This window comes from Hemitrygon akajei, chromosome 14 (assembly GCF_048418815.1).
Source record: "Hemitrygon akajei chromosome 14, sHemAka1.3, whole genome shotgun sequence".
NCBI classification, from domain to species: domain Eukaryota; kingdom Metazoa; phylum Chordata; class Chondrichthyes; order Myliobatiformes; family Dasyatidae; genus Hemitrygon; species Hemitrygon akajei.
This window is the reverse complement of record NC_133137.1, coordinates 33020757-33034033: the sequence shown is the minus strand read 5'-3', so window position 1 is coordinate 33034033 and position 13277 is coordinate 33020757. Positions and strand designations below refer to the sequence as shown.

At 36.6% G+C, this 13277-nt stretch overlaps 1 protein-coding gene across 4 annotated transcripts in view; it reads left to right on the top strand.

Annotated features, from left to right (window-relative positions):
• smtnb (smoothelin b) overlaps positions 1-13277 on the top strand; it is a 309229-nt gene that overhangs the window by 253024 nt on the left and 42928 nt on the right. For all 4 annotated transcript variants that reach the window (XM_073065779.1, XM_073065778.1, XM_073065780.1 and 1 more), the window contains 3 exons: positions 8580-8738; positions 10433-10508; positions 12084-12257. In XM_073065779.1, the coding sequence (XP_072921880.1) occupies positions 8580-8738; positions 10433-10508; positions 12084-12257 (409 nt within the window). The remainder of the gene's footprint in view (positions 1-8579; positions 8739-10432; positions 10509-12083; positions 12258-13277) is intronic.

Sequence of the window (13277 nt, the reverse complement as noted above, 5' to 3'; positions counted from 1 at the left end):
AGAACTGAAAAAGATTTCCCCCTGTTTATTGATGACCTTTCATCATCTTATTAGAAAATCTGTAAGTATAATAAATTGCATTTTCATTAGCATAAAGAAGCAGATTTAATTAACATTAAAGGTTAATTTTGTTTTTTCCTTTGCCGGTGCTGTCTGATCAAGATTTCTCTTTGTTCTCTTCAGACACTGCCTGACCTGCTGAGTACTTCCTTGCTTTATTCAGTTATCCAAATTTTGCAATTCAATTTTTTTGTGTGTGTTCATTTTATTATTGCCTATCTAATTTTGTCAGAATGATTGTAATCCATTTTTTGGATCAATAAAGCCGGAGAAAGTGAAGTGACTCTTGTACACTAAGTTTATACTAAAGCTGGTATGAGATTAAACCCATACTTCAAACAAAACCTTAAAAAGGATTAAGTGATTTTAGGCCTGAAACTTTTTTTCTGATAATCTTCTAACCAGCTGGCGTATGTACAATTTGTGAATCATCTTTTAAGTCTTTTTTTTCAGCTCAATATTCAAATGGTGGCAGATAATAAAAGTGAATTTAGATAAGCCACTGTACTTTCAGAGCAAACATTCAAAATGATATAAATTATATATACTGGATATATGTAGCTACCTATGAATAAAATTTTGCCATGGACGGTGAATTTCAGATTTTTCCCCACTTCAAATGCTGTTGATAAATGTGGATTTTTAATTTTTAATTTGCCTTACATTGCATGGCATCATCACAAAAATATGATGTAAAGTTTTGAAAAGGATTGAAAAATAATATTTCTCCCCAGTTTGTAGATTATCCAGGACATGTTTTTTGTTGATCATTGAGGACACTGTATGTTTTTTTTGGGTAACGGTATCTGACACTGCATCTGTTGAAGGTGAAATGTGCTATATCTTGCCATTGGGATAGATTCAATTTCAATTTTCTGCGTCATGGAATTCATTGTGTAGAGTGCAGACCTCAGTTTACAATCACTTATGGATCGTTCTTAGAAACATGATTGATGATGGTTAAATCTGTCCATCTGTTACATGTCATGAAGTGGTGACTGGACATTCACTGAAAAGGTTATTAAACACCTGTTGGAGGTGTAACTTAATTTGACAGAATTTTACCTTTGGCCACTTAATGGACAATATTGGGTTACTAGATTAGATTTAATTATTAATCACAGGTGCATTGAAACATAGAGTGACATGTGTCAACAACCAACATAATATGCTGGGGGCAGCCTGCAAGTGTCACCACAATGCTCAGCAGAATAACACACAGCCAAAATACAACAAGCAAGAACAACACAAATTCTTTCCTCCACCCCACCCACACACACAGGCAGGCCTCCAAACTTTGGACAGACATTTGACCTCCGACTTCCAGACCCACCAACCAAATGCTTAGACCTCTGGACTCACTGAACTCAGCACATTGACCTCTAGATTCATTAACCTCTGGACTTCGAACCAATAACTCACTGATCACAGGCCTCTGACCTCAGGATCTGCCAACCACAAATTCCAATACTTGCCAACCTCAGGGATAACTGGCCCTCGTTCTTGTACAAAGTTTCAAGTGTAGGAAAAATCTCATTAGTCCTTAGAAAATTTACAAGTATAATGAATAATATACAGTGGATTCTAGTTAATAGGGCTATCACTGGTTAATCAGGGCAGCCATTTATTTGGTACAACTCTTAAAGAACAAAACAAAATCAAGAAAATAGCCAGGATTCTGTTTGTTTATTTGGGACAATATGCCAGTTAATTAGGGCAGAAGACTATTGCCAAATAGTTTTGAACTAGCATCAGTCACGTGCACTTGCATGACCCTAGATCGTGCTTAGAGCAATCAGATTTTAAATCATGTCAGTTGTGTGTGTTTGTGTTCAAAATGCAGTGACTTTTCTCACTGATAGTTGATGAAAAATAAGCAGTAAGACAATTAGGAACTGATTTGCTCACCATGGTTTCAAGCATTCAGGCTTGGAGATGCCAGAAGCACCTGGGAGCAAAAATGAAATGATTTCACTACTTCAACAAGTTAGGAACATTGAAGAATGCCAACAATCATCTTGAATGTTACAATGAAAATGAAGATTTGGAGGATGCAATCATCTAAAGCATTCTGTGAAGGCAGTCTATTATCTACACTAGATGTCTATGCTGACATTGTTCATTTACAGTCAATCAAAAGAACAGAGCAGATAAATTCCTCCATCAATAAATATTACGGACCTAAACACAGTTTTAAAGTACTGTAGAGATACTGGTAGTGTTCTGATTTGTTCTGTATTTCGCTTAAATACATAAATTGTTCCTCAGTTGAATGCTAGTTCGTCTTGTTTAATACTGTACCTTTTAACTATTTCCATCAAATTTTGGCTAATTGGGGCAACTGCTTAATTGGGCCAAAATGTACTAGTCTTGATTTGTCCCAATTAACTGGAATCCACTATCATTTTTTGCATAACCAAAAATACTATATGTTATTTCGTAATATTTTAATATAGGTTATTGGAACATGGAGAGACCTATCGACACACCTTTTATGTTTATTATTTCAGGTGTGGCTTAAATCATGAATTATTAAATTTATAAAAATACCATGTTATAGTACCATGGTCCATGTTCTTTTGTGTTGCTGCAGTTCATTGGTTTATGAATGTTTATTTGCACTGAATGTACTAACCTTTTCACCCTGTGTATCTTCCTTTCCTAATAACTTTTTATCTTCTATAGAGAGAGAGAGAGATTCTTAGCTTAAGTTACCTATTAACCATTACATTTGATAAAGCTATTGTGGCTAATGGGGGTGGGGATATTAAGTGATACTGGTTGCCATGTGGTAGTTCCCCCTGCTTTCCTAATCCGTTCACTTGATATATCCTGTATTAATTTGAAGTTCTTGTGTGTGATCACTGAGACCAAAGATCAAATGTGTTGAACAGCTGCTTCTGGCTAAAATCCTGATAGGCTGAGGGAAACAGCTCACATCATTTTGACCATGATAACCAAGAATAAAACTGTGTGAGTGTTTCAAATAGAAAATAAAAATCACGATTGCTTTTAGTGTTTTCTGTTCACAATTGATAAATCGGGCAAAAACTGTGTGAAATATTGTAGATAATACATTGATATTTAATGAAAGGATTGTACAAGACAGTTATCTGCTCTCTGGAGAAATTATACAGACTGGGATAAATAAGATTTTGTTGAAGACCACAATATGTGTAGATTGGTAGAAACACTTCCTTCTCACTGACGATCATCACTGGCCACTGCTCTCCTTCTCTACACCCATGACTGCATAGCTGAGCATAGCTCAAATGCAGTCTATAATTTTACTGTTGATACAACCATTTTGGGCAAAATCTCAGATGGAGACGAGAGGGCGTACAGGAGCAAGATATACCAGCTAGTTGAGTAATGTCACAACAACAACCTTGCATTCAATGTCAATAAGACCAAAGAGCTGATTGTGGACTTCAGGAAGGGTAAGATGAGGGAAGACACACCAGTCCTCATGGAGGCATCAGAAGTGCAGAGAGTGAGCAATTTCAAGTTCCTGGGTGTCAATATCTCCAAGAATCTAACCTGGTCCCAACATACTGATGCAGCTATAAAGAAGGCAAGACAGCGGCTATATTTCATTAGGAGTTTGTGGAGATTTGATTTATCACCTAAAGCATTCTAAAACCTCTATAGATGTACCATGTAGAGCTTTCTGGCAGGCTGCACCGCTGTCTGGTATGGGAGGTCTACTGTACAGGATTGAAAGAAACTACAGAATGTTGTAAAATTAGTCTGTTCCATTATGGGTGCTAGCCTCTGTCGTATCTAAGATATCTTCAGGGAGCAGTGCCTCTGAAAGGTGGCATCCATCATTAAGGACTCCCATCACCCAGGTGATGCCCTCTTCTCATTGTCAGGAAGGGGGTACAGAAGCCTGAAGACACAATGTTAGCAATTCAGGAACAGCTTCTTCCCCTCTGCCATCAGATTTCTAAATATACATGGAACACTACCTAGCTACTTTTTAAAATTTCTGTTTTTGTACTACTTATTTTAATTAACTATTTAATATACATACATATATACCTTAATTCATTTTTTCTTATGTTGATCATGTATTGCATTGTACTGCTACTGCAAAGTTAATAAATTTCATGACATACGCTGCTGATATTAAACCTGATCCTGATTCTGAAAATATAAGCATGAGATAAACAAAGCTGTATCAACTAAATCATTGAAGGAACTGATGGCTTTGGACATTGTTATTACCTGCTGAGTTAAAATTTTATTAGAAGTTTGAAAAATTGAAGTGAATTCACTAGTGCATAGGTATTATTAGCGAAATGTAGTAATATTTTGATACTCTATGTACTCTAGCTAACAGCAGAGGTTATTTCATTATGCCAAGAAGTACTGAAAGTTATTTCCTGAAGAATAATTTTGATTGTAGAACAGAGCAAAGGTATAAGAATCTGAGAAACTAAGCAAATTAAATGTAAGCATAATTACAGTTTCCATGCATAATGAAGTATTAATCTATTACTCATAGGGTTCAGAAAATGGAGATCATCATCTATATAGAAATCATGTTTAATTACTTTTGCTGCCAATTTCTACACTGTTCTCATGGCCCATCTCTGCCACAGCTCTTCCCTTTCCAAATTTCTCTCTCTCCACCTGAGAAAATGTTGTTTCCACAAACATCCATTTAAAAAAATAATGGAAAGAGAAAATTGTCACAAAAATCGGTGAAATTGTGCACTGTTACGAAAATTGGCAGAGGCATACCAGCTAAGAAGGTTGTCAAAAGATATACCAGGATATAGATCAGTTGGAAATTTGGGCAGGTTGGCTTCAACTGTACAAATGTGAGATGCAGTATTGGAGGTCAAATGGTGATGGCAGAAACCTTGGGAACATTGATGCATAGAAGGATCTTGGATGTAGTTCACTAGCTCTTGGAAGTGGCAACCTGGGTAGATAAAGTGGGAAAGAGGACATATGTTATGTTTGCCATCATCGATTGGGGCATGGAGTCTAAATGTTGGGAAGTCATGTTGTAGCTGTATAAAACTTCGATTAGGCCACACTTGTTAGATTATGTGCTGTTCTGTTGTCATGTTATAGGAAGAATGTGAAGTGTTTGCAGAAGAGATTTACTAGGGTGCATTGTTTAGACTAGAAAGTGTTAGTCATAATGAGAGGCTCGAAAGTGTGCAAGGAGCCAGCCATATTCCAACTTGGGAGCATTGCCTCGAAGTCTGGTACTGATGCCACTACACCACCAGATGGCTAATTGTACATATGCTTCCATCTAATTGTGAAATTGAATTTGTATGTTACTTTCTGGTGATATTATTAATATAATATAGAAAAGGCAATGTAATTTTGAAAATGCAACAAGCCTGTTGTTTCTGAAAGAAAATGCATAGAAAAATTGTTTTTTTCTTTCTACTGAGTCACATCTCAAGAAGGTACTCTTTCAGTGGTACAGTTCCACACGTTTTGAAAGCTTCTGCAAATGGCTTTCTTTCTATGTGTACCTATACAGTGAATATTATTTTTATTTATTGAGATGCAGCTTGGAATAGGCCCTTCTGGCCCTTTGAGCCACATTGCCTAGCAATTCCCCAATTTACCTAATCATGGGCCAATTTACAGTGACCAATTAACCTACCAATCAATACATCTTTGGACTATGGGAGGAAACCAGAGCACACAGAGGACACCCATGTGATCACGGGGAGAACATACAAACTCCTTAGATAGTGGTGGGAATTGAACCTGGTCACCTGTACAGTAAAGAGTTGTCTCATCTGAAAGTGCTGTACTGTGGGATATTGAATTATCAGTGTTCTCTGTCCTTCAACCATGTCTCATTGGTGGCAACACTATTATAAACCTCTATGTTAATGGAAGCTTTGAATTCATCTGCTTTACTAGTAATACTCGTTGCATTAAAAGAGACACAGCTTAGCTCTGAATTCACTTGATATGTATTTGTTCTGCCTGCTACACTTACTATTTCTGCACGAGATGATTTTACCTCTCCTTCTGGACAAATACTCTGAGTTCCCTATGCTAATTCTGCTTAGACCAAAGCCATCAACATTAGCAAGCCAGCCAGCCAGTAAGGATATATCATGACGTTTGGTTGTTCATCCTCCCATTTCAGAACATCCTGGACCCAGAGAGGTACCTAGAGTCTCTTTGCAAGCACAGGAATACAACATGCCCTCCCTTACAAAAGAATTCCCCCCACTATCATTCTCCCAGTCCTGTTTTCTACGCCCACCCCCCTGCCATCCAACAAAGTAGTTCTTCCTTGGGAGGACATATCCCTACAACAGGATCCAATATGCTGTACTTGTTAGAGAGGAGAATGACTATAAGTTATTCCTGCGCTACCTGTATCAACATGCAAAAAATCATGGAGGAACTCAGCAGGTCAGGCAGCATCAGTGGAGAGAAAATAACAGCCTGTGGTTTGGGCCAAGGCCCTCCTAGTGGTCACCCATTGCCTCCCTTTATGTACCTGTGGGGATGGCCATCTCACTAAGTGAATGTCTACTACATTCTCTACTTCCGGAATTAGCAATAGTGAGTACATTCGCAGTTCCAATTACTTTGAAAAATCTTCCAGGAATTATAGGAGGATGGGCTTCCTGCAAGCGCAATAAATAAGGATACAGGAAATGTCCTTAATCTCTCACATCCTACAGGTGGAGTATACTACTTATCTGGCCTCCATAACGTTCATGTCTACTCAATTTGCTTAAGACAGCATGACTGAGAGCAGAGCAGCTGCTTGCTTGCTGCAGTGAATCTAAGCCAAGGGAATGTCCTGGTGTTCTAAATATATACTTCTTGATTTTTGTTATCTATTTTAATACTGGCAGCAAACAACAAATATTGTTGAAAGGTCATATTGTACATTTAGTTATGTGCACAAACTCAAAAGTAATGCAGCATGCTTTTTATTGTACTGCATACAGTAACTATTGAGCTCTTAATGCTTAAAATCATCTTCTAATACATTGGTAAACAACAATAGTTTGTCAAAACCAAAGTAACTGCTGAAAATCTAAACTGATAATGGAAAATTCAGCAGATCAGGCAGTACAACACAAAGAAGAGAAAATCTGCAGTTACTGGAATTCCAAAGCAACACACACAAAATGCTGGAGGGACTCAGCAGGCCAGACAGAATCTATAGAAAGAGTAAGCAGTCGATGTTTCAGGCCAAGACCCTTCATCAGGACTAGAAAGAAAGATGAGAAGTCAGAGTGAGGGAGTGGAGGCAGAAGTACAAGGTGGTACTGTTTTGGTCATCTACCTACAAGAAAGATGTAAACCAGGTTGAAAGAGTACAGAGAAAATTTACAAGGGTATTTCTGGGACTGGAGGACATTGTTTATAAGGGAACTTTGAATCAGTTATAACTTTATTCCTTGGAACATAGAAGATTGACAGGAGATTTGATAGAGGTTTACAAAATTATGAGGGGTATAGGTAGGGTAGATGTAAGCAGGCTTTTTCCACTGAGGTTGGTTGGGACGACAACTGGAGGTCATGGGTTAATCGTGAAAGGTGAAAGGTTTAAGGGGGTACTTCTTCACTAACAAGAGTGTGGAATTAGCTGCCAGCACAAGTAGTGAATGTGAGCCTGGTTTGAATGTTTAAGAGAAGTTTGGATTGGTACATGGACGGGCAGGTTGATGGGACTAGGCAGTTTAAATGGTTTAGCATAGACTAGATGGGCCAAATAGTTTGTTTCTTTGCTGTACTTTTCAATGACTATTACTCTAAATGACTGATACAAATGGACATAAATTTAGGACGTTGGGAGGAAAGTATGGGGAGATGGCACAGGCAGGTTTTATAGAATGGTAAGTGTATGGAACACACTGAAAGGGGTGGTAGTAGAGAAAGATATTTTAGGGATATTTAAGAGGCTCTTGGATAGCAACAAAGATGAAAGAAAAATTGAGGGCTATATGGGAAGGAAGGGTTAGGGTGATTTTGGGGTAAGTAAAGGGTCAGCACAACATCATGGGCCAAAGGCCTTGCACTGTGTTGTGTACTATGTTCTATGATTATATAAATGTGTGATATAATAATTAGAAGTGACTAAAATGAACTATTTTTGATTCTGCAACCATTGAGCACACAATATTAGCATTTACAGGAGTATGAGCTCTGATTTTAAGGCTATGGGAGATGGAATAATTACCAGAAAAGAGATAATACAGATTTGAATTTGATCCTGAAGTTTCTCAAACACTGGTAGTTCTGTATAGCCCTTATTTTAACTTGAATGTAGCTTAGTCAGGTATTCATGGTTTCCTCAATTAAATTGGTAAAGCTTACGTTGATGAATGTGTGAAGTGTTAAATTCATAAAGTTCTGTGAGAATTGATATACCATCAGTTAATCTACTATCTGTTATTTTAATAGAGATGTTAACCTGGTTAAAAATGTTAAAGCCTTTACTGAATCACATCTGTGTGTAGATGAGGCAACTTAATTAAAAGGAGTCTGTTTATTTATCTTTGTAGATGGAGACAGAGCCAGTCAAAGCCCAGACACTACAGTTTGAGGCTACTCTTCCCAATGGGGTAGAGGAAAAAGAAAAGGAGAATGCCGATGAGAAAAGTAGCACAGCCGTTCAAGAAGATCTGAGTGCTATTGAAGATGAAGAGGTCCTAGACAAAATGGTATGTTTTCATTGAAGAAATCATAAAGGTTTCATAATAGAGTTATGGAGGAAGGCTCCTTCAGCACCATGGATTGTAAGTGATGAGCTGTCAGTATGCACCAATTCAGTGGTCAAAGTACAACGTTGAGCTAAATTTTAGCTTCAGATAATATAGAGCTTTCAAATGGCAACTAAACATAATTAAATGTCATTTAATTCTCTACCTTTTAAAGATATGTTATACAAGAATAAAAATACATGGTAATTTTAAGGTAAAATTGTGATTTTTATGACTATACTAACTGCAATTTGGAAAATGTAACAGTGCTGCTGTAGACAGAAAGATATTGGAGAATTATAAGCTAGTTAGTCTAAAGTCAGCTGTGGGAAAATGCTGGTAATTATTATTCAGATAGAAATAGGCTACCAAGTAAAATAATACAGTAATTAAACAGAGTAAATATGATTTAATAAAGGAAACCTGTGTTTGACAAAAGATTACCTTGAGGATGTTCAGAGCAGAGTTGAACAAAGGAACCAGTATTGTAATACTATTGCCAAAAGGCATTTAATAAAATACTGTATAAAAGATACAAAATTGGGGGTTGTTAGTTGAGATTGATAACTCAGTATGGATGGAGATTTGGTGTTGAATTGATACAACACCTCAGCAAAGTATTTATTGTATCAAAAATTATCAGCAAATGTTCTGTCAGTGATGCATGCACAGCCAAGTCTCAGTCTGTCTTCATTATTCATCCAGAGGTATTTCCAGAGCTCTATGGGTAATGATCAAGATCAGTTACAATAAACTTTGACAAATTTCCATAGATGTGTGCTGAAGAGTATATTGACTGGTTTTATCACGGCCTGGTATCAAAACACCAATGCCCTTGAATGTAAAATCCTACAAAAAGAAGAGGACACAGCCCAGTCCAAAACGACTAAAGCCCTCCCCACCATTGAACACATCTACATGAAGTGTTGACTCAGGAAAGCAGCATCCATCATCAGGGATTCCCCACCACCCAGGTCAAGCTCTCTTCTCATTGCTGTCATCAAGAAGAAGGTACAGGAGCCTCAGGACTCACACCACGCAATTCAGGAATAGTTATTACGCCTCAATCGTCAGGTGCTTGAACCAGTGGGGATAATTCATTCAATTTCAGTCACCCCTTCACTGAACTGTTTCCATAACTTATGGACTCACTTTCAAGGACTCTTCATCTCATGTTCTCAATATTTTTGCTTATTTATTAATTATTTATTTGTTATTTCTTCTTTTTCATGAGTATTTGCTTTTTGTTGTCTTTTGCACATTGGTTGTTTGTCTGTCCTGTTGGGTGCGGTCTTTCATTGATGGTTCTTGGATTTACTGAGTATGCCTGCAAGAAAATAGATCTCAGGGTTATATATGGTGACATACTATATATGTACAGTACTTTGAAAATAAATTCACTTTGAAGTTTGATCTTTGAATAATTAGTATTCCCCTGTTCAGAATCAATCAAACTGCCACCGTGATTAAAGACAATTAACTCAGCATATGTTGCCAATCAAAATTGTGATTTTTTTTTTCACGGTTGATGTGATACATGTATCCATCCTTACCCATTTGAAATATTCTGAGTGTTTAAATCTTGTGGTTTCAGTAGGAAAGAGAAACACATATGTTTAAATAATTAATACTACTTTGTAATATATTTTTCAAAGCTTGATGCAACGACAGACTTTGAGAAAAGGAGGTTGATTCGAGCTGCAATGAGGGAGCTTCGGAAAAAGAAAAGAGGTGGGTACTTTAAATGAGAAGGTACATTGTGCAGCACAAACAATGTGTTGTCTTGTGATCTTGCAAATAAGGAATGATTATCCTTGGATTTCCTGGAACTCAGGGAAACCAGATAATGGTAGAACATTGCTGACATCTTGCTTTCTAACACCTGATGGATTTATATTTGGTAGGTAAAGTAGATTATTAACTGAACTGTGCAAGGCTATCCTAAATCATAGGACCTCGGCCTAGAGCCTATTTATTTTGATAGTTCAGTGGGGATTGGCTTCATTCCTCTGCAATTCTGTTTTTTAAATAATCTTTTATGAATATGCCATTGATAATCAAGACCAATATGAGAGAGGCACAGTCTTCTGCATATTATATAAACATAAACATTTGACAGATTCGAACAAGTTGCTGTTGTAAGATGTTTACATTTTTCCCCTTTTCTCTTACACTAGATCTACAATGCCTGTCTTGTTAACTAAGATTTTCTCAGTTAGCAAAATAGATGTCATAGTGCTGATGCACATTTGTATCATTTTCACTGCCTAACATAGAAGTGAAAATGTTGGATTTGATACAGCTTGTGACAGAATCTCTTGATAATGCTAAAATCTTTTCTAATGTCTGTATATACTGATGAACATAGCTATTATCTTTTCAATATTGCTTTAATACTAATTCTTGTTTTCACAAAAGAGCTGCCTCGTTATGTGTAAGAAAGCTCATAGATATGCGATGGATCTTGCCAAGCTCCTGTATTTGAATAACTTGCAATAATGTAAAGCTTCTCTGTTATCAGGATGTCCCTTAGCACAACATAGTCAATTGATTATTTTGATGCTGCTTTTATGTGTCAAAAGATACTTTACAAATGACAAAGAGATATGGTTTGCTGTTGTGGACCTGATAACCTTGTTTAATCTACCAAATGAGACATTCATATTATAAAATGTTCACATTATGCAGCTAATAAAATTGGAGATTTAAATACTGTTCTGAGCTTGTGTTACATCTTAAAGGTAATTTAAAAAGTAATTTTGTGATTTTGCATGATCACAAAATCCAAAAATATTAATTAAAATGATATATAAAGTAAAATATCTTAGTTTAGATGTTCTAATTTCAGAAGGTTGAAATGAACTATTTTTCTTTTGGTTGGAGGCGGAATTGGAGAATACTCTTACCCAGTTAATTGGAAGTGACACCTTCATATTCACAAGAATTACTAGAGGAATAGATTTGAGTATTAGAACTTAATACATGTATTAATACACTTTTGATGTATTGTTTTTGAAGCAAGTAAGTCATTTTATAACCATGGAAAAATGTTAGTTGTAAACTTGCAGTACAGTACTTGTTTTTCCAAGTTTGTGCAGCAAATTAGAATATTGCCTGGGAGAAGAAGTAAGAGCTTCAGTTTTGTAACAGTATTTGTACCAAAGATCAGTGATAGGCACGTTGGGTGGATGTATCAATGAATTGATTGTAAGATTTGTACAAATTTTCATCAGACATTGGAGAATCCCAGAAGTTCCAGAGTTTTGATTTATAACATTTGGGATTTTTTATTTCATCTCTCTTTAGATGAACGAGAAAAGGAACGTGAAATGAGACTACAAGAATTGAAACAGAAATCAGAAGATGCAAAGAAAACAAAGTCTTCAAATACTGCAGAAATGACTGTATCCAAAACAGAAAAATCTGCAGATGGCAAGACTGTTACCTCAATGTCAAAGACTGAAAGAATCACCCAATCAGGTACTAAGTATTATGTTCAGAGGCAGAAAAGGAAGATATTGTGGCACTCTGGGTGGGGGGAGGCGTGGTTGACAGCCCAACATTCCTAATGACCAGCACTTTTTATTGTTCTTGTTAAAATGCTTCGTGGGATTATGGTGGGGTATTCAAGTTCATTTATTGTCACATTTTAGCTTGGGTTATACAGTTATTTGCACATGTGTTTGTGGGTCACCCTGACTGTAACTGGGGTGTGTGGCTGAGTGGGTTGTCTCCCCAGGTTATTGCACCAGTCTGTTCTTGGGCTTGTTGAGTTAAATGAGCTTTTCTTGTTGAACATCATGGACTGAATGCTCGCCACAATATTATTGGTCTGTTGAAGAATTATTTGTGTAAAATAGAAAAGTGGGCTTAAAGCCACAGGTAACATTTAGCAATGCAGTTCGCTGTAATGCTTTCTACAGTGAATGTGAAGTTGTAGTCTTTCAACTGCTAGTTTTGCAGAAGGCAAGTTAGCTAAAGCACCAAACAGTCCTTCTTAGTTCAGATGAAGGCATGAAAATCAAAAAAATAACTGCAGTAAGATGATGATCCTAGTTAAAATGAGACATGGATTAGATACCTCACCTACAAAGTGAGTATCGTGAGAGTAGAAGTATTTATGCAGAGGAAAGGTTAAAGCAAGATTGTATCAATGAAAAGTATTGATAACAAGCTCTACAAATACAGGTATGTGTAGACAGAACCTGGAGGAAAGAAAGTAAAATGTTCATATTTAACTACAGAAAATGTAACATGCTGCTTGAAGATGCCTTCAAGGTTAACAGTATTAGCAAATTCTGGTGGGTACTTGAAAGTTATTTAGGAGAGAAATTAATCAAAATATATTAAGACTGAAAAAAACTGCAGGTCAACCCCTTGTTACTGATATTTGGGTTATGGAAATTCACCCTTACAAAATTCACAAATTATTACCCAAAATTTGAGATATGGAATAAAATTCACTCGCATAACATTTTCATGGAGGAGAAAAACGTATAT